Here is a 27745-nt window from a genome sequence, read left to right on the forward strand (position 1 = left end):
ACACCTGGCGGCAATATTGTGTTATTTATCATGTATTTCGCTTTTTATTTCTATACAACTATCGAAAACTTTGTTATACATGAAAATAATGTCGAGTTTTTTCGCTATACCTTTTTGTACTAACCGGCCCTATAGTCTTCACGAGAAGGTTAAGGGCCAAGATGATCAGGATGAATCTTTCTTTTTACTTCTGATCTGAAATAAATTCATTTGATTTGATATTTCGAGAGAATATCTTCCACACGACAAGACTGGTGAAAAATGCTTCTTGGACGTTCACTGTTACCTTGTTGGCTCCGAGCGGCGCTGAATGAAGTCGTATAAACAGCATGGTTATTGCATATCGAGAGTGTACTTTCATTCGCTGGTCTTGATGTTGTAAAATGTTTCCCGCTCTTTTCTTTAGACTCCCTGTGGCCAAGCTCTTTCCGGCGAATAAAATGTTTTACAATCAATCCCTGTGGAGTGCTTGCGTTTTACCAGTTGGACTGCAAAAATTCTTGGGTAATATAATGTTTATTCGTAGTTCGCGTGATAAACTGTCAAAGATGGGAACTTTCGCGGTCATAGAATAACGCTGCATTCAATGTTTCCAAGTTTAAAAATGGACAGTACTTAATGTTAAAACATAGAATGCCTTTCGAAAGGAGTATTTGTTTACGGTCACTGATGGCCGAATAATTTGCTTTTATTTCTTGAATGAGGAGGTGCGGTATCTTACAAGAGGGCACACGAGGATAATAACACAGCACAGTTCTGTGTGATTATGCGTCATTCAGTACCAACAAAGGTCAATTTACCTTTCAAGGCGTTCCAAGACAACACCAAACGCTTGCAAAGGCTTTTTTTTTTTTGCCTGCAATAATCACTCACGTTGAGCCTACTTGAAAGTAATAACCATAATTTCGCAATAGCGATTTCAAAATCAACCTGAAACCTGAAATACTGGAGCCGTGCGTGGTTTACAAACTGAAATTCTCTTGAAAAAAATTTTTTGGAAGTCGTTTAGGAGAGACGGTTTTCAAACTGGCCCTCAGAACACAAGTTCAGTAATAGGCTCCTTTAGAAGGACCCTGAACCATTTATGTCACTCCTTTCTCTTCAAGCCTTCCGCTCTCGTAACATTTAAAGCTTTTGGGATGTTACAGAGGGCAGGCCTAGCGTAGAACATGCCTGTTCTTGTTGCACTACCAATCGCACATCGCCGTTCCGCGCCATTTTTATATTAATTTCATTACGCTTGCGCAAGCGCACTGGCCTGATATTAGAACTCAGACCCCTGACTTCCCTTACTTTCGTCGCGCCACGAAAGGCAGGTTAATATGCCTCAAAGAACAGCGAAGGTTCGAAGGAGCACAGGAAACAGCCAACAGCAATGGTTCATGGTCTCTTCTTCGGCGCTGCTTACGATCATTTGCTGTCCGAAAAAAACAGAACAATTAGGAACGAAAATGTCATCAGCGTGCTAGCACTGATCCTTATCCGACGTCGAGATTATTCAGACCCGATGCAGCATCCTTTCCAGATGGCGGCGGGTGCCTCGGCGTCCTTGTACACGAGTCCATCGTAGGTGGCTGAAATGCAAGAACAGAGTCATCTGTGCAGGTCCTATCAAGATTTTGGCTGAGCTATAGACGGATACAACTCGAGAACGAAGTGGCTTTTCCCCGTCAGAGGACCCCCTCCCTCCAGCCAATAGCGTCGGCCGATTCCCATGAGCCTGCTAGAGTGACAATGTAGGAAGTGGCAGATAAAAGGGGACAGTCTCCTCCCTGAATTGTCGGGGTAGCCCATTCCCTGCATACATTGTCACTCTAGCGGGTTCATGAAAATCGGCCGATGCCATTGGCTGGAATGGGGTCCTTTGACGGGGGAAAATCCGCTTTTTTCTTGACTGGTATCGAACTATGGTTGGGCGTCACGTGAGATAGCTGAGGAAAAAAGAATTGGCGCATGACAACGAGGACGCAACACAACCAGTGTTTAATCCCGCTGTGGATCGTAAGCTTACTTTGTCCCCCAAAATAAACTCAGTTCATAGTAGTGGTTCGTTCTGTCTCTTCGTGTTTCGCTCTCGTTTTCTTAAGCCAGTTCGCTCTTATTCAGCTGTGTCCCATACAGGTCTATTCCGCAACTGGCGCATGTGAGAAAGCGAGAGAGCACGCATTCTTACAGATTCACGCTAGTCCACAGAGAACAAGTAAAATCGTCTGGCAATGGGGGGAGACAGCAGGGGAAAGGTAGGTGAATATGTACTGGCTGAGAGAATGGGAACGCTCGCATGCAGCTCCGTAATCGTACTCTTCCCTGCATTCCACCTGCAGAGAGGAGCTCGCAGTGCTACGCCGCTTCCAAGAGGGAAGTCTATAGTGATGCCAATGCGTTTGTGCTATCGCCGCCGTAGGAACTTTGCTGCCGCTTTTAGCAAAATTTGAATCCCAAAACTGATGCGGCACATAGCAGAACTGATGCGGCACATAGCGAAAGAAGGGCTAATAAGTGCGTAGTGCAGAATATATGTGCAAGGGAAAGACACCTTTCCAGTCTCCGATGATGAGGTCCTTGGAGAGGATGTCCGAGCGCGTCATAGCAGGTACGATGAGGCTGGACACGAAGTTAGCGCGGCTCAGCGAGCTATTGGCCGCGCGGCCAGGCATTAGCGCCCAGTGGATGCCGTCCGAGCTAGCCAGGAAGGACTCGCCCGAGGAGTCGCAGGCCAGCATGCGTCCTGACTCCGGGTCGTAGCCCAGCAGGTAGTTGACGAACGGCTCCAAGACTGCGACACCACGTGTACGCACCGATTAGTGATCGACTGGCTCATTAACCCGCGATCATTAACCCGCGTTTGTTCCCTCACCAACTTCGCCCGCTTCCGATCCCTTAACGTTACACTTTTCATTCACACCTATCATCTGCACATCATACAACGCAATTTATTAGGTGGCACCTAAGCAAATTTACTCAACGCTTCCATTTCTTTGCCTTTGAGGACTAGGACATGCGCACTGGAGCAATGCTAAATGTGGTGGTCTTTACTTCAGTATATCTTGCTCTGCAGTATATCTTGCTTAAACCTCCGCCATTTCCTTTCGAACTCAACATAGCTTCATACTATAGCCCTTCAAGTGAAATAACGAGAAGATCGCCGAAACATACTTGACCAGGTCTTCCCACCGTCGTTGGAAGAGTAGCAGGCCATGTGACTGAAACGAGAATAATGGGCCGGTGTTAAAGAGTACTGAGTTTACGTTCCTTCGGCTTGATACGCGAAGCAATGATCCGGTAGCCCACAGAAGCGGGTGGTTGGTAAAATTTAATAGAAAATGCAGCTTGCCAGCGCCTCATCAAAGTGGCGGCACGCGCCATGAAGCGCCATAGCTTGTCGGCTCATCGTGCGGGCTACTTCTCGAACCAAGTCCAAGGAAGGCGAAGCAGAAGCTTCCAGACGAGCACCCCTTTGCGCACGAAATGGCCGCGCCTTCCTCGGACCACCAGGTGACGCAGCGATACATTTGAGCCAGCGATTGTGCGTCCTGGAAACTTCTGGCTCCTATAGTATATTCTACGTGAGGCACTTTGTTTTCGGTTTTCAATCTTTCGAAATTAGGTCAAGGAGGGGTGTGCAGAATAAAATGTTAGATCCTTAATTGAAAACCAGGTGGATTTTATATGCGCAAGGGCGGCTGTTGGTCGCGGATATGTAGAAGTCAGGATTTTTCCACTGAAACTGTTCCGCAAATCGAGTTTTATTTTCTAGAGGAGGAGGCATCCTTAACCAGTGACCCCCCGATTACGGTGCAAGGCGACAAATTTCTCAGTTGAGTTACAAATGCTAGATTAAACCAAGAAAATGTTTGCGAACTCGCAAGTTCCTCTTTATCCTCTCCTCTTTCCGCCTACATCGTGTCTCCAGTCCATGCACTGCTTATTTTCTTTTTCTTTATTTATGATTTACTACAGCACAGGACAGGACGGGGGAGTGTTTCTACACAATGCCTACCTGTGGTCTGACTCCTGAGGGTCATCCTGAGGGTACATTTAGATCTCATCTGGAACTGACGCTTTCTTTTTTTGGCTTGAGGAACAGCAACGAAAACGGGAACACAGACGGGCGATCCCAAACAAATGGCGGGACTATTCTAATAAAGGTCTGCAATAACCCTGTCGATTTTCACACGCTCCTCGTTGACAGCTGTTTTCAATTAGTAAAATACATTTCGGACAGGCTGCTTGCGAGTAGAAACCAGATTGAGCCTGATTTTCAATAAACACCCTTCCGGGGTGCAGGATTCGGGTTGTTCCTGAAAACGAAGAGCCCAAATTTATCGGGTGATTTATTTTTAGCGTTTACAGGTTCTTGTTTTAAAAACTGTCAGAGATGCGTCGGCGCAGTCTGCGCAGGCGGACTGTATACAGCAAGGTGGACGTTATGTACGTGACTGGTCTCAAATATTACGATTAATAAACAAAATTAGTGAATACAGTTTTTTTTTATTTTCGACTTTAGGGGACAAGATTTTATTGCGAAATTGAAGGACGTCAGCATCAAAGAGTAACCAATTTTTTACATTTTATTTATCGGAAATGTGGTTCGAAATATCGAATGTAAAACATTTGCATTTTAAAGCTTGTTGAGTTGGCTTTCCCGCGTAGCACAGTTATAAATTGGTGTCGCTCCCATTTCTATATCAGTAAATACAGAAATAGAATGTGTATTTTATGATGTATGTGCAGTTATCGTGATTTCGGTGACGATACTACGTGCAGCGACACCATTTGATAGCTACGCAACGCGGGAAAGAAAATTCAACGAGCTTTGAAATGCACAGTTTTGGCTTTCGATATTTCGAGCCCCATTGCCGATAAAGAAAATTTAAAAACTGGGCTTGCTTTCGATGTTGACGGCTTTCAGCTTCGCAGTGTAATCTCGCCTCAAAAACAGAAAAAAAAGCTGGTCACTGATATTAGTTAATTATTCGTCTCATTATTGAGCTCTGTCGCGTACATCATGTTTGCCTTGCAGTACAGTGCACCTGCAGAGACGGCACCCACGTATCTGTAACAGTTTTCAAGATAAAAATAAGTAAATCTTAAAAAAATTAGTCCGTACATTACACGGCATCGATGCGGACGATTTCTATGTTTAAATAAGAGCTTACTTCGTTCTTCCATGGAAATCGCAAAAGTAGACAATGTTGTTCGTCGTGTCGACCGCGAAGTGGCGAGTCTTCTTGGCTGCAAAGGGAGTAAATAAGGGCTGTGACTTAACAAAAAATTACTTCAGTTTATTAAATTATTCTCTTACCTTTGATGAACGAAGGAGTAATACAAAACAGAATGATTTGTAGTAAAATAAAACAAAAATTCCGAGGTCGCACAATTGATTGTAATTTATTTTAAAGGCAAAAACTAATATAAGAGCTGAACTGCGATATGTTTCAAAGTAGGTAAAATAAAAAAAAACGAGTGCTGAAATTTGCAGAAAAGAGTCATCGACGACACAACGTTTGTAGTAATCTATCACTGACACAGGTCTAACTACAGTCGAACCTCGTTATAACGAAACGGTTTATAACAAAATAATGAATATAACGAAAGAACGATGATTCTTCTTGGAAGCTCGTTCAACACAGCTTGAACGAAGTAGTCGCCGGGCCCCTTGAACTTCATTATAAGGAGGCTCAACAGTAGCTGAATCTATTGCGTGCATCTTCTGTAATATTTTTCGGCGAGAAAATTGACAGCTTATTTGCACAGAAATATGAACGTACTTCTTACGTGAGAGTACCACGTCTTGTCTTCCTCACAAGCAACTGAAAAAGAGAGGGGAACATGCGGACACAAAATGAATTTTCAAGTGTTGCGCAGCTGTTGCAGATTTTTATCATTCACAGCCGAGAACACTGTTGGAGTGCGGAATCTACCGTTGTCGGAGAAATTTATCAACGGTTAAAACAAGTTTTCAGCTCTTCGTGTGGATTGCAGATATGCGTAGCCGTGTTTGAACTACTAGTCAGGAAAGGAAGCTGTGAAAATTGGACATGACACCGCGCTCTACGTGTGGCTATGCTGGCCATATGGCGCTGTACCGTAGATGGTGCTTGCGTGTGTGTGTCGTCTTTCTTGTGGTCTGTGTCTGTGTGCGCTAAAAGTTTGTGAAAGCCGCTGTCGATGAACACGTATAAGCATAAACACCTCTTATAATGAAAAACAATTGCTCCCATGATGTGAAAAAGGAGGACAAAATAAGATTGTGCCAGGTGAATAAGTGCGAAGATGCCAATTAAATAAAATAAAAAAATCACGACAGGAACTATATCACTAGGATTATACTGTAGCGGCTCCTAGTTTGTCCTAAAATGACCCAAACGACGGGAGTGTTTCAGCAAAGTTGCCTTGAATCAGAATACTGTTGGGCACGAGCGAAGAACGATATGGCGATTGTGCGCGAAGAAAACCCTTAAAATCTGTGGGAGGAACATTATTCCTTTCGTAACATTCACCTCCGCGCTCTTGGTCCAGCTCCTCGATGTAGCAGCCGTACAGCTCGAGCTGCATGCCCACGAGCAGCTCGTCCTCCATCTGCGGGTCGGACGCCTCCTCGATGACGAAGCGGATCTGACGAGCCTGTATCGTCTTCTCCAGGCGGTCGATAGCCACGCCATTCTTGTGGTCAAGGGTCCGCACCTGCATTCGCGACACTCTTAAGTTAGCTAGGTCACTAGACGAAACATAACAAAAGGCTCAGAAAAAAAAGAAAAACTTCTGATTCGTGTCTCCTTCTTGAATGAATGTACTGACGAGACCATATGCTGACGTGTTTTGATACGGTTTTTCTCAAATTGCATTTACTGCAAGTTTTTTCGGATGTAACGCTTACGAAAAAAATTGGAAAATTCGTTTTTGAGAAAAAAAAAATGGCGCAGTATCTGCCTCAAATCTCGGTGGGGAACCTCAGAATAAACGGGTACTTCTACTCCATTAAAAATATTAATTTGAGCGATCGCTTAAGATATAAATATTCATCAACGTTCTGGACACGTGGGCAAAGCAGAAATCTTGAAAGCAAGATGTAAATTAGGGTTTTGGCAGAACGCTATAGCAGTGCTTGCTTGGCTTCGAGACCTTCATGCAGGAGAGTGAGGATTTATGGATTGCTCCTGAAGGAGCCGGTTGGGAGAGGAGGAGTTATATTTGAATCATGTAATTCTTGGACTTATTAATCGAAAAAAAAAAGATTCAGAATTATTCTCCTACGTAAAATTTCTCGCTTGGGATACTTTTATGTCCGCCGCTTACTTGATATCACTGGTTTAAATGGCAAAATCTCTGTCTTTGGCGAATAGGAGTTGTCTTAGTGGTGCAGCGTGCCCTGTATATAAAATAAAAATAATACTGGCTAACAAATCCCAATGCATTTCCCTAGTAGCTTTTGCGCGTGACCCGGAATTTCTGTGCAACCAGCCTACGCGCGAAGAACTCCCTGCCATCACAGCGCCGCTCACAGCGGCCACTCACGTCTCCGTGCTTGTACCAGTCCTGGCCGTTGTCGCTGTAGAGCAGTCGGTACTTGGAGACGCGTCGCGAACCGGGGACGTACACCACCTCCACCTGGGACACCCTGGTGACGCGCATAAAGTTCACCTGCAGGTAGTCGTGCTGCAGGGAAGACTTCACGGCCGGGGACCACACTGCGCCGCAGCAGAGAGACAGCTGAGTGTCGCGTCACTGAAAAGTGCGTCACAGGAAGCACTGGGGCGTGGGTAAGCCTTTTTCAGTGTGGGTGAAGTCTAAAATGTGTGCGGGGTGTGAGAAAGAAAAAGAAACGAGAGCTGCATTGCAGCTCCTACGGATTACCTGCGCAGTTGTAGTTCGCACTCTCACAGTTTTTTCGCGGTTACAGTTTCATTCTACAGGATTTGCTTGTTCACCGCACAAAAGCGGTGAGCCTGTTTCGTTTGCAGTGAAATCAACGTCATTTGTAACAACGACTTTGTTTCATATTATCGAGAATGAATTCACTGAGCGAAATATTGTATGCTATTTCGGGCAGAGAGCCGGAACCATTAATTACTGCGTACTACAGTTGAACCTCGTTAGAACGAAGTTGAAGGTGCCCGACGTTTACTTCGTTATAGCCGTAGCTTCGTTATAGCCCGTGTTGACCGAGCTTCCAAGGGGAATCGTCATTCTTTCGTTATGTCCATTATTTCGTCATAAACTGTCTGTTTATAACGAGGTTCACCTGTATTCACCCGCGATTGTAAAGTGAATATTTTGGTGTTAGTAACAATAAGCTAGTTGAAAATCAATGTGTAAACACATCATCGGATGTTAAAAGATGAGAGTAAATCGCACTGCATAAGCTGACGGGAACGATATTTGAGAACTGTTTGTTTTTTTAGGTTTACCATGCCACTTTTTCATTGAAACTGGTAGGGTTAAATTTTATTCATAATAAAAGCTATGCTGGCCCCTGCGGTGGTAGTGTTAGGACACGCGCGACGCTCCCGGCTTGCGCATCGAGGAGGAGAAAACACCACCACTCCTTGCGCGGCTCAGGACGCTCTCAAGACTCAGCAGTGCAGCCGCAGCTTCTCGACGCTCCTCCGCCCCCGGGGTTCCTTTCTCAGGCAATAAATGTTGCCGCGGTCTTCCTGCTTTGGTACGCCCCAGTGGCATCAGGATTGAAATTAGTATTTCCTGACAATTTTATTTCCTTAGGCCCGTGGTCACCTTAGACCACCTATAAGCACAGCTGCTGCACACCGTGGTGTATACTTGCAAAAGGCGCGGGCGCAGAAGAGGAAGAAAAAAGTACTGCTAAATCTGGCAAAGAGCTTCAGACTGAACGACCAATCCCATGTGTCCGTGCTAACTTGCTAGTGCAGATCGCTTGCAATTGATATCGGGACTGTGCGTTTTTCTTTAAAGCGTGCTTTGCCTGCTCACAGAAATGTAAAAAGGCGAAGCCATTTTTGTTTTTTTTAAAGCGTACTTTGTTTATTAACATAATGTAATGAGGCAAAGCCATTTTTTGCTGAGCAGGAGGCAGATGTTGACAGGTTTTTTTGCCATAGCGCGTTACTACTGCCCTAGAAACGTTTATGCTGCCTGTGAAGTTGTTCAGGTGAGCACGAGTGAGAACAGGAGAAATAGGGGAAGCTGGCATTGGAAGACTGGGCGCAAGTGCAGAGGCTCACTTAGAGAGACCGAGTTCAGAGAGACACTCCGAGCTTATAAAATGCTTAAACTGCAAACTTTAGCAAGAAAAACACAGTGTGAAGATTTGGCTCCCTGGCTGTGTTAGTTTACGGCATTATTCAACCCAATAATACGTGAGCTTCAATAGGCTGCGCTGATGCAATGAGTGATGCAACTTGGTATCCTTGTGCTAAATGTATTGACAGCGCTTCAAAAGATTTAATTTAGTTGGGCGCAGAAACGAAGTTCCCGATGCTACAGGCACTTACCGCTCGAGCCACCTTTCCGGACATCCCACGGCGCGTGGGAACTGTCTGCTGCCGAAGATGCCGTTATCTGGCAGTTCTCGATGGCTCCGCTCTGCATGCCCAGCTCGAATACGCACTCTGGGGAGGCGAATGAGTAAAAATAAAGCTTTGTCGCTATACGTCAAGGTGATAACATTTGTGAAAGGATAAATCAAACAAAAAAAGCCTGAAGCCTGTACTAGTCGTTCCTGTATTGATTGTAACCCAACAGTCGCCGAAACCAAGAAACATAGCGAAAGTTTTTTTTTTTTTAATTTGTAGTCCTCATTGGGCGATAACGAGCCCCTCTTTTCCCTTCTTTTGTCTTTCCTTTATTGGCTAGTCATTTGTGACAGCAGCCAGACAACAATTCTAAGATGGCAAATGAAGAATATCAGGCGGAACAAAATATGGCGGAATGGCAACAACAGCAACGAAAATTACGTTTTTGGAGTCAGCAAATTTAGAGCTCTTTGTTCAATTTGCATGCAATAAGATCGCCGCTTAGCGGAAAATTGAATAAGGTAACAATTCCGAGAAACGTTGCTGCGAATACACTTTGTTTCTAGTAAGGTTTAACGTTGAGCACAGAGGGTACAAATATGCGCGCAAGTACTATGCGAGTTTTAAACAAAAAAGGAGAAAAACTGTTAAAGGAACTACGTGGCGAGTGAAGCGAATCATATTTTCGTATATCAGCGGCGTGCACTGCCGCTCTTGTTGGCACAGCAGCGCAAAACAAAATGCAGTCAACCTCTTTGCCATGCTATCGCTATCCGACGAATACGCGAATCACGATGAAGAGGCTGACCGTTGCTGTTGACGGTGAAGAGCACGTGGCTAGTGTTGGCGCAGGGGAGCCCCTGCATCTGCTTCTGGGGGCCCCTGGAGGTCTGGTCGCAGAGCGCCCGGTACGGGATGGTGGCCAACGTCTCTCCCGTGCCGTAGCCCCGCTTGTTCTCGGGGTCCACGGCGAGCGTCATGTTCAGCTCCAGCTGGTCGGCGAACATCAGCGTGGGAAGCTGCGCCGAACCCCGTCATTGCGTTTCAGTTGTTTGCAACTATAGTTTGTTATAAGATGCAAACCAAGATATTCAGGAACTTTGACATTGTTTTCTGCATGAATCAGCGCTGCTCGTGATGTAAAATTCTTCAAGCAGTATACTAATAGTCAGTATTTACTTCGCATGAAGCTTATAAGAGAGACTGAGGAGAGGAAAGGCGGATGGGAAAGGTTAGCTGGAAGATAATTCTGGTTGGCTACTCTGCTGTACGAGTGGCAGGAAATACAGGGCTAAAAGAGGAATAGTAAACAGAGTGATGAACTACGTTAATGATTGACGCGAAAAATGCGGGAGGCTGTTACAACCTCTTGCGTAATAAGCACGACGTCCGTCAAGAAGTGGAGCTGCGTCTATGGCAAGCCTTTGAGACCAGCTGACCGCGGATTATGTTGTCTGTCAAGAGTCTAGGTAGTACCAAGGTGGTTGCGTGCAAAGGACAGCGCCTGAGAAGTTTCGTAGGCAAATTCACACTGAAGTTCAGCTTCAAACTAATAGGAAGGGGTCGTCAGTCAAGAGCGTACGCTTGCTAGTGCAATAGGGGATATCCAAATTCTGCAAGTGCATTTTTTCGCATAACAATTTTGCCCTAGACAAGACGGCTGACCATGCGTTTCCGGCTGAAACAAAGTAAGAAGTACTAGTTTATTGCTTGATTCTTCCAAAATACGTTTCTTATATTCTATCCACACCATTAGCACCTGTTCTGTAGCCCACGCAGTTTTTTATAGAGAAGTCGGCCATCTTGTCTTTGGCCGCCGCGTAGTTATGTTGAAAAGCGCACTTGCGGAATTTTGAATATCCCCTATTGCCCTGACACGTGAATACAGCTTGCAACTGTGGGAGAAGGGAGAAAGTATTTGACATCAGTGGTATTTATAAGCATAAAAAAATGTGTAGCAGGTGGTTCGCTGACAAGCAATGTTTTTCGATATCGGAGCGTTCACACTCGTAGAGCGCATCAGTAACGTGTGAGCTCAGACTAAATGAGTGAGGTACGGACTAAAGAGTGGTGTAAATAAAACACCGTAGACATCGTCAACCACCTTGGTCACTGTGAGCGTGCTTTCTTACTGGCGGACAGAGACTCAAAGTGTTCTCAGTGGTGACCGAGCCCTCACCTCGATGTCGACGCCGGTGCTGGTGTTCCTGACAATGGGTTGGTAGCGGCTGACCGACACCACGTCGACGAGTGATTCGAAGGTGATGAAGAAGGGCAGGAAGAGCCGGAATATGAGCTTGCTCGGCTCAGATGTCGAGTCTTCCGAGTGACGGATGTACGCGGCAAGTGCGACCCGGTCCCTGCATTTTCGCAAACGCTTTTAAGCGCCTTGCAACGGACAGCGATGCAACGGAAACAAAGTCAAGGGGCTGTCGTAAACTTGATACTCTTTTTGGCGCGAAAGCACAGCGCGCGAGATGAGGGCGGAAAGGAGTTACTGAAGAAACGCAGTGCGGCACTGATTCACGAGACACAGATTTGTGAGAGCTACTACACTTGAGACCTAACACGACCACTTTAGGCAAGCAGTGCGGTATAAGGTCAAGTTCATAGCAAACACGCTATGAAGCGTTTGAAACCTGCTTGCTCTTACTTTTGTCTCTTACCTAAGTTATGGCTTATAGGTAAAACGCGTCTGTGCAATACCATAAGACAATGTTGCGACGACCGTAGCCCTGTAGCCGCATATATATTGGCCGATACTGCCTTTTATTCTCGCAATAGATTCTTGCTTGGAGCTATTTCGCAGGGCTGTTGTCAGGTTTAATGAGGTTTCATGGCATTTTATTCGCTTAAGGTAAACACACGTGACAGGCGAATGTACTGGGAGAGAGGAGAAACCACGCCAACACTGAAGCTCTGGGTGCTGTGAGCTCTGCTGTAATATTTCTCTACCCCAGATAGTATTGTTTGTGCACTCGACTAAGGTCGCTGCTCTTTTAGGGTTCACTCATCATTCTCATCTGACTCTTTGGAGCCCGCGCTTCTTAGCGAAAATGAAGACAGAGTATGCGAAGAATGGCATGTTTCCGGACTAGACGGTGCGGTTTCATTGCTACTCCTAGAGAAACAGGACGGCGAAGTGACCTGTTTGTCTCTGTACGTCCGTGACCCCCCCCCCCCCCAAAAAAAAAAAAAAAGCGTATGTGAACTCCCTTGCGAGGCACTCGGCCGGTGCCCTGTATTATGGAGATGACCTCGGGCAGAATTCTGTTGATCCTTTTAGTTGCTAGCAAAACGTCTCTAGTCTAACTTAATTCTTGAATCCAAGACATGTCATTTTAATTGATAAATGGCAAGGTACCGTCATATTGTCATGTGTGTCAGCACCTCCACCAAATGTTACGCGGCGGCCAGCCGAAGAATGAGGCGTGGTGAACGATGGCTATGTGGTTTAATGGCCGCTGGCCTAGCGCGAGCGCTCCGTCCCGCGCCACTGCCAGCTTCGTCTTCGTCACAATATTTTAACGCTGGATATTACGCCATAGTATGCTTCTAGCATATTTTACTAGTTTATTTTGAATAACGGAAAGTTTTTTAGTTTTTTTTTTAACAATTTGAGTGTCGTGACTATAGAAAGAAGAAAAAAGACACCTAGAACAATAGCCTCGTCTAACAATTCACAAGCGAAAGATAACATTCGCCCAAGTAATAATTTTCTTCAGAACTTGCAAGTCGGCTTCTTTACACGCCTTCTTAAATGCTCTGCGAAAAAGCTTGCCTGGGAATTTCGCGTATTCCTTAAAGTGTGTCCGTTACTGCACGCGAGGCAGAGCGCGGGAAAGGGCGGGATTCGATGCTCACTCCCTCTCGTAGACGTGGCTGTCGTCGACCAGCACGCGCACGTCGACCAGCGCGCTCTCTTTTCCGGTGCGCACGACGCGCAGCAAGTGCGTGGCCGTGGCTCGCCAGTGGAGCGCCGTCACCTGCAGCGTCACCGGGTGGCGGCTGCCGTCATCGGCCGTCGGGTGGTCGGTCATCTCGGCCAGCACCTCCACGACGATGTCGTCGTCCCCCTGCTGCAGTTTGCCCCGCACGTGGCTGTAGCCTGGGACGCCACGAGACGAGCGATGGAGGACGAACGAAGAAAGCATGGAAGGGAAGAAGGAAAGCAATAAAGGATGGTCAGATGAAGGGAGGAAGAGAGAGAAAGAGGGAAGAAAAGGAGGAAAGAAAGAAATTAAGGAGGACGGACAGATGAGGGGAGGGAGGGAGGGAGGGAGAGAGACAAAGAGGAAAGCAAAAAGGGAAGAAATTGAGCAAGGAAAGATTAACAGATGGAGGAAGGGAGAGAGTGAAAGAGGGAAGAAACGAAGAGAGAGGGATGGAGAAAGGACGGTAGAGCCGCATTGCCTACGCAAGGGAAATAGGAAAATAGCTAATTGTACATGCGCGTATCATAAATGCAGGCCAGTCGGCTACAGCGGCGTGAAACTTTAAAGAAACATTTGTAGACTGCAGTTCGTATAACGTCAGTGTTGGTGCTCACGGTCGCATCAATGCGGGGGAAATTAGCGCTGAGCTCATCTGAAGGAAGTTCCGAGTGTCAGACATTTAGGATGCAGACAAGGAATGTGGAAAACGTAGCCCTGGTTTTTCTGATGGTGGACAACTGTCTTTTAGGTTCTGGACACGGGAAGTGTATTATTTACCCGTGATATCTGAAATAATGACTCATAGGGCAAAAAAATATCTCGTGAGCAAATTCTGAGCTCAAGAAGAGTAACTCCACTCTCACTCTGAGTGCGGGTTGTGCTAGTGTTCTTGTCAACAGGAAAAAAAAATGGCAGGGTTTTAAAGTAGTTAAACCGAGTAGGACGTGCGAATGCACTTGAGGCAACACCGTCTTAGAGGTAACCGCATGCAAGGCCTTAACGTCAGCCCCTATCGGCAGCCCTGCGCAGCGAGGGCTGTGCCTGTTCCGCACGTTGACGGAGCACCTGCATAAGGCCTCTGCCGCTGGCGCTCCGTCAAAGGTCAAAGGTTGAGGCTTCACACATACCTCGAGTTTCTCAGCTTTGCTAGTGAAGTAGCGCTTTCGCACTAAAAAGAAGCAGTTGAGAAGTGCAAATACGGCAACTGACCAGGGTTTGCGTAGAAGCCCAGTGAGGCGAACGCCTTGTCGGTCTGCACATTGCCGAACGATGATGTCAGCGTGAAGTTCAGAGGTCGGCTGCGCCAGCAGGGAATGTTGCGGCCCACAGCCTCCACTCGTAGTCCATGAATGTTTACGATGCCACTCTTCTCGTGAACAGCGCCTCGGGCTTCAACCTGCGGGTTGGTTTTGTTTGGCGAACAACTCATTCGTTCGGCTCAAAGCATCCATGCTCTGCACTAAGCATCTCAGCTCTGCGCTAAGCTCTGTACGAGCAGCATCAGACAAGAATTAGCTCCCACACCTACCCCACTCCCATCCCACACATCTTCTGACGTAAACTCCCGCTTGCTAACTACGGTTCACTGCGTTTAACGTTTGGCGATGCAGGTGTGCCATTTTTGTAGGTTAAATTGACGAAGACGCTGTGTGCATAGCACATAACGGCGGTTCAAGCTCTTTGCACGTGTTATACACCCAATGTCATTATTTGCAAAGCGAGAACGTTCTCAGCATATTTTTGTTCAAGCTGTATTGCAGCCCTTACAGTCAGGAAGAAACCATGCGTACTGGTACCAAGAGGCATTGTTCCCTTGCAGATTGGTCAACTTCTCTTTTTTTAAGATCAAGCCCATTATTCACGTGCAAAGCTGTTCTGGTGTGACGAACACTACGCGCTGCATGTGCTCTCTGACTGACGGATGAGTTTGTGTCCGTTGAGGTTTCAGTAAACGGGAATAAAGAGCGCAGCACCGTACTTGCAGTTCGGCCATCGTTCCCCGGGCCAGAGTGATGTTGAAGGGTATCCAGAGTCGCTGTCGCACCCGGATGTCTGTGGGACCGCCGTTGGTAGACTTAACCTTAGGGTCGCCCTGAAATGGCGGCGCCGCGGGCATATCAGTAAGCGCTACGTCGCCGTGAATATCGAAACCACTCTAGTTGTTCAAAAATAAAATGACGCTTAACAACCTCTGGCAGTAAAGGGGTCTGTTTGGTCACAAAATAATCCACTCTTTTTGCATATTCTTTGTTATGTTGAGGTGTGACAGTTAGCGAAATGACCAGTAATGACTAATTTGGTAGGTTCAGGCAGAGAGAGGGGTGAAGAAACGCTCAGTAGAGAAGTCTGATGAACTGGAGAAAGCAGATCGTAGTAGATGAGGTTTAAGCAGTCTATCACTGTAACAGTGAAATGATAGGCTGAGCCGAAGTGGCGCAGAATCTTTTGTGACTTAACACCAGAAGATAGTGGAAGATGAAGGCTAGAAAAGAAGTAGTCTTTTCCTAATTTCTGCAGTATTCTAACGAACCGTTGCTTCAGTACCTTTGCCTTTTATTTATATTAATAAACCACATAAGTATACGTCCATTAGGTTCTGTATAAACAAACTGCCATGGGCGCGGGGGAAGGGGGGAGGTAATGTACACGAATTTACACACAGTGATGCGAGACATTGTAGAGACCAAATTCTTAACGGGATGTATGCGAACTGCTCAGCCTCGGTTCAGGAGAGCGAATTTACTTGCCTGGCAAACCACGGCCTGTTTTTTTTTATTTACCTAACAATTGCATCTGCCCTGTCTTATTAATACCACGATAGGACAGATGCAGCATCAACCGATCTCTATCGTGCATCGTCTGAGCTAAGGAATTTATTCTAGTATAGCGTTGTGTATTTCATAGAACGGCTACTATATACTGTAGTTTGAATTATTGCTCTCTGTGGCAGCTACGCGTACCGTTCCGAGCGTCTGGTCCGGCACATCCGCGATGCGCAGGCGAGTGGTGGCAGTCTTCCGACTAGTCTGGCCAGACACGGCGGTGGCTGTCAGGCTGACCTCCATCCCCGGCAGAAGGCTAGAGTTGCGCTTGAGGAGCAGCGGAACCGTGAACCTCAGCTGCGGATCAAGAATGAGAGAAATGGGTGTTGTATTATCGTTCACACGTGAAGTGGACTGTACGACGCCTCCGACCGAAAAACTTTACCTTTTGTAACTTATTTTGCATGTTTTTTTTTCCGAACACACTGGCCACGTACTCACTAAGACGGTACTTGGAGCCTGAGTTGGCGTCAGAAGGTTTGAGGCGGTATGTCCACGGCTCATCGCAAGTGAGAATGACGCCTTTCACACAGCCAGCCGTTGAATCCCAGACATCCTTTCTGGTTAACTGCTCTATGCGACTTCAGAGTAGCTGACACAGGGTATAGACGCCCCAGTGCAATGTGGTTTCAATTAGAGGTGAAATATATCATTCTGTGAACTTTTTTAGGAGCATTGTAATAATATCCCACGAGGCGACTTTTGGAGATGACTTTTAATATTGCAGTGTAGTTCGACAGCGACAGCACAAACAGACCCGTAGAAGCGAACTTCGATCAAGTTATGGGGCCATTTAGAAATGTTCGGGAAGTACAAGCAAGTCGCTTTGGCACTTTTATGGGAAGACAATGATAACGGGCGTAGCCGATATTTTCCAGCATTACAAAACATGAAACCTAAATTTTTTATGCAGCAAAAATAACTGATACGTTGCCTAAATGTTACAATGTAATTATCCTTCTGCGCAGCCTTCTACTCCTAGCTTTTTTCCTCTTTTTTTTTTCGTACGTATACCTCCGCACCGGCACCGTGGGAAGTGATCAGCTTACCATATTCTCTTCCTCCGTCTTGCGTTCGATATACGAGTTGCAGATCAGGTGCAAGTCGTAGTGGCCGAATATTCTCCTTCTGTTGGGGGGAAAGAAAAGGTCCTCGTTAGAGAATATACTTAGGTTTTCCGAAGGAACCTTGTCAGTAATCTGCTTGTCTCTACACCAAAAAGAAATCTTGTCTTCAGCATTTTTTTGCTCGTTTGTTTCCTTCTCAGTACAGAAACCTTTCAGCACTATCTTTTCGCGTTATTTAAAACTCACGCAGGACTCGCATCGCAGAATAGGCTAATTTGCTACAGGAAGCAGTTGTAGCCATCTCAGCTTAGATATAAAGACGAGAAAGGACAAGAATAAAAGCAAAGACGAAAGCATAGGCTGCCGGCGCCTAAAGGTTCTTTCAAGTGTTTCAGGGGCGCACTACACTTACAAGTAAAGCTAAGAGGGCCTACCATTCAATAAAGTATTACCAAGCATAACAGCTATGCACCCACACGCACGTTTACTGGCCCTAGGGACCCAATGATTTGATCAAAAGCAATGCGTCGCTAGTTTGCTGCCCAATAAGCATTTACTGAAATTTAAATTGCGCCTCTGCCGCATCACTCACCTGTAATACGGAACAAAAAAAGATCTAGCTTTCTTTCTTTTTCATACTTCATGAAAAGGAAGCAAAAATGTGCAGCCGATCATACGATGTGATGCGACAAATGTGCGTTAGCAGTATTGGTAGAATATTTCGCTTTGGCAATGATCGCCTCCCGGTGCGGCTTCGAATTGTAATTTCGTCGCCGCTTTTTCGTACCAGTGCTGCGTCGGCTTCGTGTGGATGAGTGAATGGATGGGTGGTGGGTACGACTTTCTTGGGGGGTAAAGGTGGGTGGCTGGTGGTGGCTGAAGCTTCTTCAGAGTGGAGATGGGTTTATTGGTGGTGGGTGTCGGCTTCTGGACAGTGAAAGTGTGTGGAGGCCTTCTGGAGGTTGGAAAGGTGGGTGATTGGCGGAGGGTGCAGCTTGTGGAGGGTGAGGTGGGTTGCTTGGTAGTGAGTTGGGGATTCTGGAGGGTAGATATGGGTGGAGTTCAAAAGCTTGGCGAGTAGTGGGCGGATGCTTCCTGGAGGATGGAGACGGCATCATACAACACCAGACGGACAGATTTTGCGAAGATGAGGGTTGTAATGCTAACGCATTAAAAATAATAAATTAGAGAAGGCAGCGGCAGTGATTTGGGAACTGAAAGTTACACATCAGCTTCGTAGGCAACGCTAGTATCTCGCGACGACGCCCACGACTCACGCAGCGTTGACGGGCAGCTTGTCCCATTGGCTGGGCTTGACGCACGGGTAGTTCATGCCCAGGTGCGAGACGCCCTCGTGGCACAGCTCGAAGTCCTCCATGGAGGCCGCCCCTTCGTCCAGGGTCAGGTCGAAGTTGAGCGAGGAAGCGGTGAACGGCTCCAGTTCGAGGAAGAGCGTCATCAGCAGCATGGCACCCGGCGCCAGGCTGTGCAGGGTGGGTTCGTGCGGGCCAACCGCCATCTGCCGGGGGGCCTTGGCCAGCTGCGTGCGAAGAGCGGTAGACAGACTATGTACGCTTGTTACTGCTTGCTTTCGCTACCTTGGACTTGGACATTTTCCACACTACAAGACCATCTCGCTGCTGTGAGCGACGTTCGCATTGTGCGAGTGGGACAACCCAAGGACGACGGCAAAGTCAACATCCGCCGAGACAGCGGTGACCAGTAGGGAGCCACATGCCCGCACAGATAGCAAGTGCGCTTTTCCACATAACACTGTTGACCTTCCCAAGATGGCGGAGCTCTCTCTAAGAGCTGCAAAGGCTACAGGACGAGCGCCGAAAGTGTGGATGGAAAATATAAAATCCATTTTGAAAGAAGAGGGAGACTTTTTATGACTACAGTAGAGGTGTGCCTCGTAGTTAACTTGGTATTCTACTCCAGATGAGGGCGGAAGAAAATAAAATACCATACGTCCTTGCGTTGTGATTGCTCGACGAACGCCCTTGCCCATCTTCTTAGCTCGGCCATCTAGTTTGGGTCAACTTACATATGTGGAAAAGCCTGCTTGCGGAATTTTAAATAAGGCTCGCGATCGCTTCCGCGAGAAGCGTACTTAAATTGCACCCTGTTCACGACGGACTTGAAGTTCTAACCGGACATATCCACCTTTAATACACCCCTATCTTTGCCGCATCCCCGCGCAAGCGATGTTGCTAGACAGGCGTGAAATGTTGTTCCAATGAGCATGTTCTTCAAACGTCTCCGCTCGGTAGCATCGGGCATGTGCCGGTGCTGCATCTCATATCGTTATTCTGTGAATGGTGCAATGATGTAAATAGTTCACGTGTCTCGCTCACCGTCTCGTCATGCTGGGGCGCCCTTGCAGCTGCGCCGCTGGCCACCGGCACGATGAGGCTCTCCTCGAAGTTTCCCTTGGAGCCGTACGAGATGCGGCACTTGAGCGCCTTGTTCTTTGTCGCCGTCTCCTTGACGCGGATCATGACGGAGAACACCACCGTGTTCGGGTCCAGGTCCTTCACCGTCCGCATTGGGTAGGTGCCTGTGCAGCCGACGGACGACCCGAGTCACTGCGCCTTCGTCTAAAGTATAAAAACAATGACCTTCCTTCCCTCCTATAATAATTTCAGTTCCAGGTGGAATGGTAGAAACGAGCTGGCCTGAAGAAGTCATAAGAGGTTATTGGAATATTTGGTTATATTTTTCAGTCGATGGCTGAGCAGCAGGCCAGGGCCATGTTACCACCTGGCCGACCTCTCCTCCTTTTCCTCTCATTAAAATTCCTTTCTCTCTCTATTCTAAAAGCAATAATGGCAATCGCGAGTCAGTAGACACGTTTCTCTTAAGGAGATTTCTAGTTTATTCACAGTCCTTGCAAGGCAGAATCGAGCGCTCAACTTGCGATTAGTATAGGTGCTTATAGTTCTGCCTAAGTAACACCAAGTGGCGCGCACTATTCAATGCGCAAGTTAAATCAAGGCTGAACATCTTAGCTGTCCTAACTTTTTTTTTTCTTCGTCACCACCCAGGATTAGAACGAGAGCGGTCTCGACGGTGCCAGAAAATTCACAGACTATCACTGCTATTCGCGTGGCAGAGTATGCGTTAGCAATATGACCCCCTGTGCGACCAATTTGTTAGGACGGACTGAAGTCACTCACAGCTAGTCATTAAAGTTTCTGTTTGCTGGTTTAAACAGGCATAGTTCAGTGGACACGAGTGCGAACGCTTCGGTGCCGGGGCGAGAACACTCAGTACATGTCCGACTGCTTCAGAGAATGCATGGGAGGTGAAGGCCGCCGCGCTCCGACTGCACTTTACCCGCCTCCAATATCTCCCCTTCTCCGTCACTCCTCTCCCCTTCTCTAATTGGCCGTTGCGCCTCCTTCTCTTCACGTGACTCCTCCCATCCGAGGCCTCAGACGGATTACATTATCGGGCGTTTCTTTTTTGCCAAAATGGGGGTCCTAATGCTATCGTATTAAGACTTTTTACTGAAATGCAGCACGAACACAACCTGCCTCGAATAATTATGAGGTGCTCACGCGAGGACATGATTCGTTGTACCCGATGAAACAAAGCTTCATGTGAAACCGAGTTCAGAAGATTTTCTCACACTGTGGTCAACTGTTAGAGGGTACAGGGAAGTATGTAGCAGAATTCGCTGGAGCTACTGAGAGCGTCATATTTGTAGACTAACTCCCACAAGCAGCATCTGGCTCTCTTCTGTTCTCTTTGACAGTGAACTACCCTGTATGTACACGTCACCACCGTCCTTCCTCGTGTCGCATTACGATGACCAGAGGACGAAAGACACGCTCCTCCTCACCGACGTTGGCGAGCGCCTGCAGGGCGATGGAGGCCCTCTTGTTGCCGTCGTTGGGGTCGTCGTGGAGCACGTACGTGGCCGGTGTCTCGGGGTCCAGGCAGGGCATGGTGTCGCCCACCGACTTGATCTTGAGCACGCACACGCTCACGTCGGCGCTCGCCGTGCTCACCTCGACCAGGTACAGGCCCATGGTGCGCGGCGGCACCTTGAGCACCAGCTCGAACTCAGCCACCATGCCCGGCACGATGGGCGACGCCCAAAGCGGGTGGGTGTACGCGAAGATCGGGTTGTTCTGCGCAGGTGGCGGGCCGGTTACCAGGCCGTAATTAGGTAGCCAGATTGGGAAGGGCTTTGAACTCTGACAACTCGAAACTTGACGACTATGCAATTAACAGAAATTTTAGAATGTATTTTGCGCTCGTTCAGGTCGCAACTGGCTAACAAGTTGTGTCTTCTTGAAGGCCTTTTACGTCAAAGCATTGCTCAACCTGTTTTGGCTTAATTTGACTTTCTTTTCTCTACTGTTACACTTAGATGAGACACTACTGCGAGGAAAACAAGTGAGTAAATGGTTCACAATAATAACAGCGTCATGTTCTGGACATCGGACACAGAAAAGACGCGAAACATGTTCTTAAAAAAAAAATAGCGTAAAGTATTTCTGAGCTTTCATGACTGCTGCAAATTATAGTTCAATCAGTCTGATAAAACTCCTCTAGGGGCACCTTAACATAGATGCTAGCACGACACTGTTGATGTCATTTGAGACTTACTTAAGCGTCAATTTTGGGTTTGTTAATTAGAGAGATAACTTAGCAAGTAACTCCAGCAACGTACGTCCCTTACAAAAATTTCTTTCGACAGTCTATAGATTGTCCATAGACATTTGTCTATAATGTCTATACACTTTCTACAGGCTAGTCTATCGACAACACAAATCCCATAGACAGTTTATAGACAATCTATACTGATTTATGACCACACCCTTTGAGTAGACCTTTTGTCTGCAGACAGTCTACAGTTTACGAATAGACAAAATGAAATACCTATAGGAAGGAAATAGAGTCAATATGAAGTATATAGAAAGTTTGTAGAAAGTCTATAGACCATTTTCTGCCTTTCCCCATCTCTCTGCTCCTAAATGAGATTGAAAGATGGAACTCTTAGGAGAACGTAAATCGTCACTTGTTTAATATGCATCCGTGGCTATTGCGCCGGCAAAGTTTTTACCTATCCTCCGAGGAGTACTTTTATCGAAATAGAAAACCAGGTATGCAAGCATTCATTGTAAAAAAGAACGAAGAGGCAAGCGCACCCGAAGCAAGTCTTTGGAGGGACCCCTGGTGGCGACGAACTTCTTCTCCTCGGTGAAGACACTTTTGCCGGCGATGGACATGGTGGTGACGATGCCGTACTGAGCCCCGTTGGCGAACTCGGCGTCGTCCTGTATGCTGGCCACGAAGTTGATGATCATCTTGCTCTCGGTCAGGTTGCCCAGGTTTTTGGGGATGTGCGACACAGTGCCCAGGGCCACCCGGGCAGAGTCCGTGTCCTGACGGGCCGGGTTGCTGCGGTGGGGGACAGAAGACGGGTGGGAAGACAGCTGCCTCACCCGATTACATCAGTCACTCTCTAACTCCACGCAAACAAACAAACAAACAAACAAACAAACCAACAAACAAACAAACAAACAAACAAACAAACAAACAAACAAACAAACAAACAAACAAACAAACAAACAAACAAACAAAATCTCTTTTACTCCACTAATTCCAGCCACAAAAGAAACACTCACTAACCTAACTCACACACTTAAAAAAAGAAACACTTTCTTAACTCCAGTCACAAAAAAATCTCACTAGCAGCACACACTCCACTAACCTCACTTACAAAAAAAGGAACACTCATTTCCTAATTCCATTCAGGTAAAAAAACACTCATTCTCTAACTCAAATAAAAAGACTCCTTCGCGCCACGCCCAAAATAAAATACTCATTCCGCTAACTTTACGGTAGAAAGGTAGAAACGTGTTAAAACATGCTAGTTATCTTAATTGTACACACGCGTTTCCCATTACTTAACTAGATGGAATGAATACTTAACCCCAGGCTTATCGTACACTATAAAAAAAAGAGGCTCACAGTTTGGGGTAGCTGATGCCCTCCATGTTGACAGTGTCTCGCACAGCCTGCAGGCAGGGCATGGCGCGCCCCACGAAGGAGACGCGTGCGCGGCAGATGTGCAGTCCGGGCAGGCTCGGGTTGTTCTGGCCAGCCACGTCGACCGTGATGTTGGGGTGCGTCGATCCCGCCGGCATTGTGATGACCACGTCCAGCGCCACCGCGCCGCTCACGTACAGCTCCCGCCAGCCCACCGCGTCCAGGATCTTCACGTCCGGGTTGTACATGTAGCGCTGCGAAGGGACGGAGCCGTTCACGCTGTTGCACTCATGCTTACGCGCAATTCTTAAGGGCATCATCAAGTCAGAGCTTTAATACAGTCTACTTCATTGAACCACGAGACAAAATGTAATCGTGGTACTATCCCGTAGTTAGGTAACTCGCCACAGGTTACGCGGCAATCCAGCTCGGATACAGGTTTGGTTTTATGAGGTTTAACGTCTCAAAGCGACTCAGGCTATGAAGGAGGCCGTAGTGGAGGGCTCCGGATAATTTCGGCCAGCTGGGGTTCCTTAAAGTGCACTGACATCGTAAAGTTCAAGGGCCTCTTGAATTTCGCCTCCATCGAAATTCGATCGCCGCGGCCGAGATCGAACCCGCGTCTTTCGGGTCAGCAGCCGAGCACCATAACCACTGAGTCACCGCGGCGGCCCAGTTCAGATATAAGAAGAATTTTGCGGACACGAGTTTTTTGCAGCTGCCGACGGTGAGGAACGTGTATATGTAGCTGTGGTACAGTGACACGAAAAGACGACGGGATGAAAACACGCACACGAAAAGGGAAAGGGTGCTGGTTTCCGAGAACATCAGTCCTAGCACAAGCTGAAGTAAAATTTTCGAAATTCACGCACTTTAGCCCTTTTTAATTTGTTTTGCATTTGCATTCTGAGACTATGCTGAAGATGAGATTGAGATGAGTGATGCCTTCTTTGACCTTGCAGGAGATGAACACTTTGCAACAGCAGAAATTAATCTCCGACCATTGTCCCAGTCTTCTGGTCCATGGAGGTATTTTTGTGCCTACTTTGTGCTAACATTTAGCACTAGTGAGCGCCCGTACATCGTTACTCACTAACGGTCGGAAACTGCGCGTTAGAGAACACGCCCGTTCGCAGTGTACAGGTCATACCTTAGGTTCGAGTGTGAGTGCTTCAAACGGGACCAGCAGGCCATCGTCGCCCTTGCCGACCTTCATCTTGATGGGGAACAAGTTGCCCTCCTTGAGGCTCACGTCCATCGTGTAGTCCACGTACACAAACACCTCCAACACCAGCGTGTTCTCCTTGGCAGGGCCCACAGGTCGCTGTATTGCACGGCACGCAGGTACACGTCAAGGTATAGGATTAACTGCACTAGGGAAGCTAGTACTGGTTGGCTATGCAAGCCTCAAGAACAGTGCAGTTGTTTCCTGTGCCAATTAAACTACACAGCTGTTGCAGCCACCATAATGGCTTTCAAGGTTTGTTGGGGAACTAATGGACGGTTTCTAGCGCAAATGCGAAATGACATTACAACGTAACACTGCTCTCAGACTTAGGCCCTACTCTATCACTGTCGCTGCATGCTATAATTATTTAAAAAATAAATCCTGGTATTAGCTATGAAAAACTGCAAAGATTATAAGAGCGTGCATTGCGGCGAATGGTCACGTTTTATTCGAGCGGTTTTTCTTGAACTGCTTCATTTGCTTGATACAAGAGAAACAATGAAAGAGTTCGGCCGAAGTGAGTCACGGGAAGGATTGAGGTTGGAGGAAGATAGCCTGGAGGAAGATAAGGATGACCAGGAAGTTCGTAACTTTACGGTGGCCAAGGCTGGCACAAACCACGGGTAATTTCAGATCAGTACAAGAAAGAGGACTTTGTTCTGCTGTAAACATAATTCGGTTGGTGTAGTGATTATGATGATGATGACGATAATGAGTTGGGACCCTAAACCGCCAGTGAGCAGTTGTACAGCCAATGCGCCCGAGCACAGACGTCTTTGGAAAGGGAGCAGTTCCGGCTCACCTGCTGGGAAACGTAGACACGTCCGAGGTCGACCACGTAGTGATCGTTTTCGAGCGTGGCCGCGGCTGAGCTGGTGTTTACCCAGGGCAGGTTGAAGCCGCTCGCCTCGAGATCGAAGCGCGCCGAGCACAGCTGTAGCGGGCTCTCCGGGTCGGCCTCCGCCACCACGCGCACGGCCGTGAAGCCGCCGGAAGTGACGTTGAGGTGGAGCGTGAACTTGAGCAGGCTGCCCAGTGTCACCTTGGTAAGCTCCGTGACCGGAAGCACGTCTTCCACGTTGTACGTCTGCGTTTGTGGTCGTAGTAGCGTGGCTTACGCGTCCTGCTGCTACTCGCTTCAAACCGATCTCAAACGTTTAGTCACATCCACATAATGTGGCACGCAATACCACCCTTCCGCATCCACTTTACAGAAGACTATACCTGATCTACAGTGCCGACTAGCTATCCTAACCAGTTATTTATTCATGGAAAAGCATATTTAACTATAAATGGCAGGAACCCAATACTCTATGTCCGGTTCTGGTGTTTTTCATAAGCGCATCCACGTTGTGCCGTAGTTCAACAAAACCCAGCAATGATTAATTAACCCAGTAGTGACAAGACAGCGTTAATTGGAGAGATATAGGAGAGGCCTTTGTTCTGCAGTGGGCGTAGACTGGCAGATTATAATAATAAAATAACCCGTTCCAAAAGGGCGTCCGCCCATAGCTCTCTGCGCCGAAATGATGAAGCACACGTCACCGCCCGAGTTCTTGTGAGCCGGACTCCGCAGGTGGAGACGTTAGAGGAACGCGAAAGTCCAATCACTTATAAGGAAATACTAAGGCATTACAGATTAAGTAGAAGACTCTAAATCAAGGGCATAGAACACCGACTAAGGGAGAAGTAGTAATTAGACAATTACAAGTCAACATTTTTCGTCACCCAAGTAGACTGCACAAAATTGCAAGAGTAAGTGCCAATTTCGCGACGAATATCGCAATCTCTACCACGAGGTCTGGGCATGCCAAAAGAACGACCACATCCCCATAATAGAGAATAAAACGCGTGAGCAGTGGGAGGGGGGGAGCTGACCAGCTCGGACCCCGAAAACCAGCAACGGCTGGTCAGTAGGGCACTGCTCGCAGCCAAATCCAATGAGGTCCTAGACTGAGGAACTCCACCAATAAATAATTAGTTCTCAATTAAAGCTTCTCCACTCCTCCTCCTTCAGAGGGCAGCCGGGAACCTACCGGTTCGTCGGGGTTGGTTTCGGTGAGGTTGACGTAGATAGGCTCCTTGTACATGACCTTATTGGCCACGCTGATCTCCAGAATGACAGTCTTGGTCTCGCCCACGTATTCCGGCTTGTTCAGTGCGAAAAGGGCGAATGTGAAGCTGATCTTGTTGTCGTCGATTCGTGCCTTTTGGTAAATCGAACCTGCCAGAAGACGCGCAGGCAACAAGCGCACCAGTTCAGACATAGCCTTCACCAGTTAGCTCATTTTTTAATGTGCGTGTTTGCGCCAAAGATACTAGGAGAAACAAGGGACAGCCATGCACTGTGCGCACAGGGCGTGCCGAATGAGTCCTTACAGGTGCTTGTCGCCGTCTCCAACAAACAAATGCGGCATTCGTCCATTCCAGCATTTGTTAAGACCGCAGTTAAACGAGCATGTTATTAAGCGAGATCTCTCAACAGAGATGACTTTCTAGTTGTTCGATGATGCTGTCGGCAACTTCTTGCTGTGGGAACCACTATTTTAGTAAATGTTCTCAAAAGGAAATGTACTCGTTCCATGAAGTGAACTCTAATGATTACGCTCGCGCGAATTAAAACCCGTGCCAGAACTCAGGTATCGGTTGTTTAAAACAGAACGTGTAAGCTTAGTTTTAAAAACGACCTTAACTACTATGCCAGTGTTCTTATAGGCAATGGGACCTGAACGAAGGCAGCAAGTTAGCTTCAACAAGAGCAATTCCCTCCTTTAACGACGTCCAGCACTGAAAAGAAAACGTACTTCGCTGAACCCGCTTCTAACATCTGTACTTTTGGAACAAACATCATCGATGTATTATCTGCATGCACAGCAGAGAAGGCGAACAATCTGTCTGCCTACAAAGCCTGATATAACACGCATTGTCTGTACAGCCTTGAAGTTGAGAAACTCCGCAGGCACCAAAGAAAGAGAGCAGTCACCCGTGCTTGTGATGAGGCCCATGTCAATCTTTGCGGCGCTGTACGTTTCTTGGGTGGCTGACGGCGTGAGCACCGTCTTGTAGTGGTTGACATCGTTGGGCACGGCCCTGTAATTCTGGCTGAATTCTGAAAGGAAAATTTCGACGCCGTCAACAGAACGAAATAGAACACTACCTTAGGTGTCGGCATGCGCTTAGTTTGGGGCAAAGT

The 27745-nt window shown here is 47.2% G+C and overlaps 1 protein-coding gene across 1 annotated transcript in view; it reads right to left on the reverse strand.

Moving 5' to 3' along the window:
• Positions 1–521: 521 nt before the first annotated feature.
• The window catches only part of LOC149358563 (uncharacterized), a 59236-nt gene continuing 32012 nt past the window's right edge, over positions 522–27745 (reverse strand). Inside the window, exons 9-32 of the mRNA XM_089570675.1 lie at positions 27536–27661; positions 26589–26776; positions 25355–25639; positions 24475–24648; positions 23307–23578; positions 22481–22733; positions 21166–21457; positions 19676–19878; positions 18596–18858; positions 17301–17379; positions 16390–16548; positions 15408–15521; positions 14639–14825; positions 13359–13602; positions 11674–11854; positions 10303–10513; positions 9474–9590; positions 7519–7691; positions 6504–6687; positions 5772–5813; positions 5160–5235; positions 3157–3203; positions 2537–2776; positions 522–1574 (exon numbers count right to left, since the gene is read on the reverse strand). Of these exons, the coding sequence (XP_089426801.1) occupies positions 1495–1574; positions 2537–2776; positions 3157–3203; positions 5160–5235; positions 5772–5813; positions 6504–6687; positions 7519–7691; positions 9474–9590; positions 10303–10513; positions 11674–11854; positions 13359–13602; positions 14639–14825; positions 15408–15521; positions 16390–16548; positions 17301–17379; positions 18596–18858; positions 19676–19878; positions 21166–21457; positions 22481–22733; positions 23307–23578; positions 24475–24648; positions 25355–25639; positions 26589–26776; positions 27536–27661 (4190 nt within the window). The 3' untranslated portion in view covers positions 522–1494. The remainder of the gene's footprint in view (positions 1575–2536; positions 2777–3156; positions 3204–5159; positions 5236–5771; positions 5814–6503; positions 6688–7518; positions 7692–9473; positions 9591–10302; positions 10514–11673; positions 11855–13358; positions 13603–14638; positions 14826–15407; positions 15522–16389; positions 16549–17300; positions 17380–18595; positions 18859–19675; positions 19879–21165; positions 21458–22480; positions 22734–23306; positions 23579–24474; positions 24649–25354; positions 25640–26588; positions 26777–27535; positions 27662–27745) is intronic.

Source organism: Amblyomma mixtum, chromosome 2, assembly GCF_055824585.1.
Source record: "Amblyomma mixtum isolate Tamu chromosome 2, ASM5582458v1, whole genome shotgun sequence".
NCBI classification, from domain to species: domain Eukaryota; kingdom Metazoa; phylum Arthropoda; class Arachnida; order Ixodida; family Ixodidae; genus Amblyomma; species Amblyomma mixtum.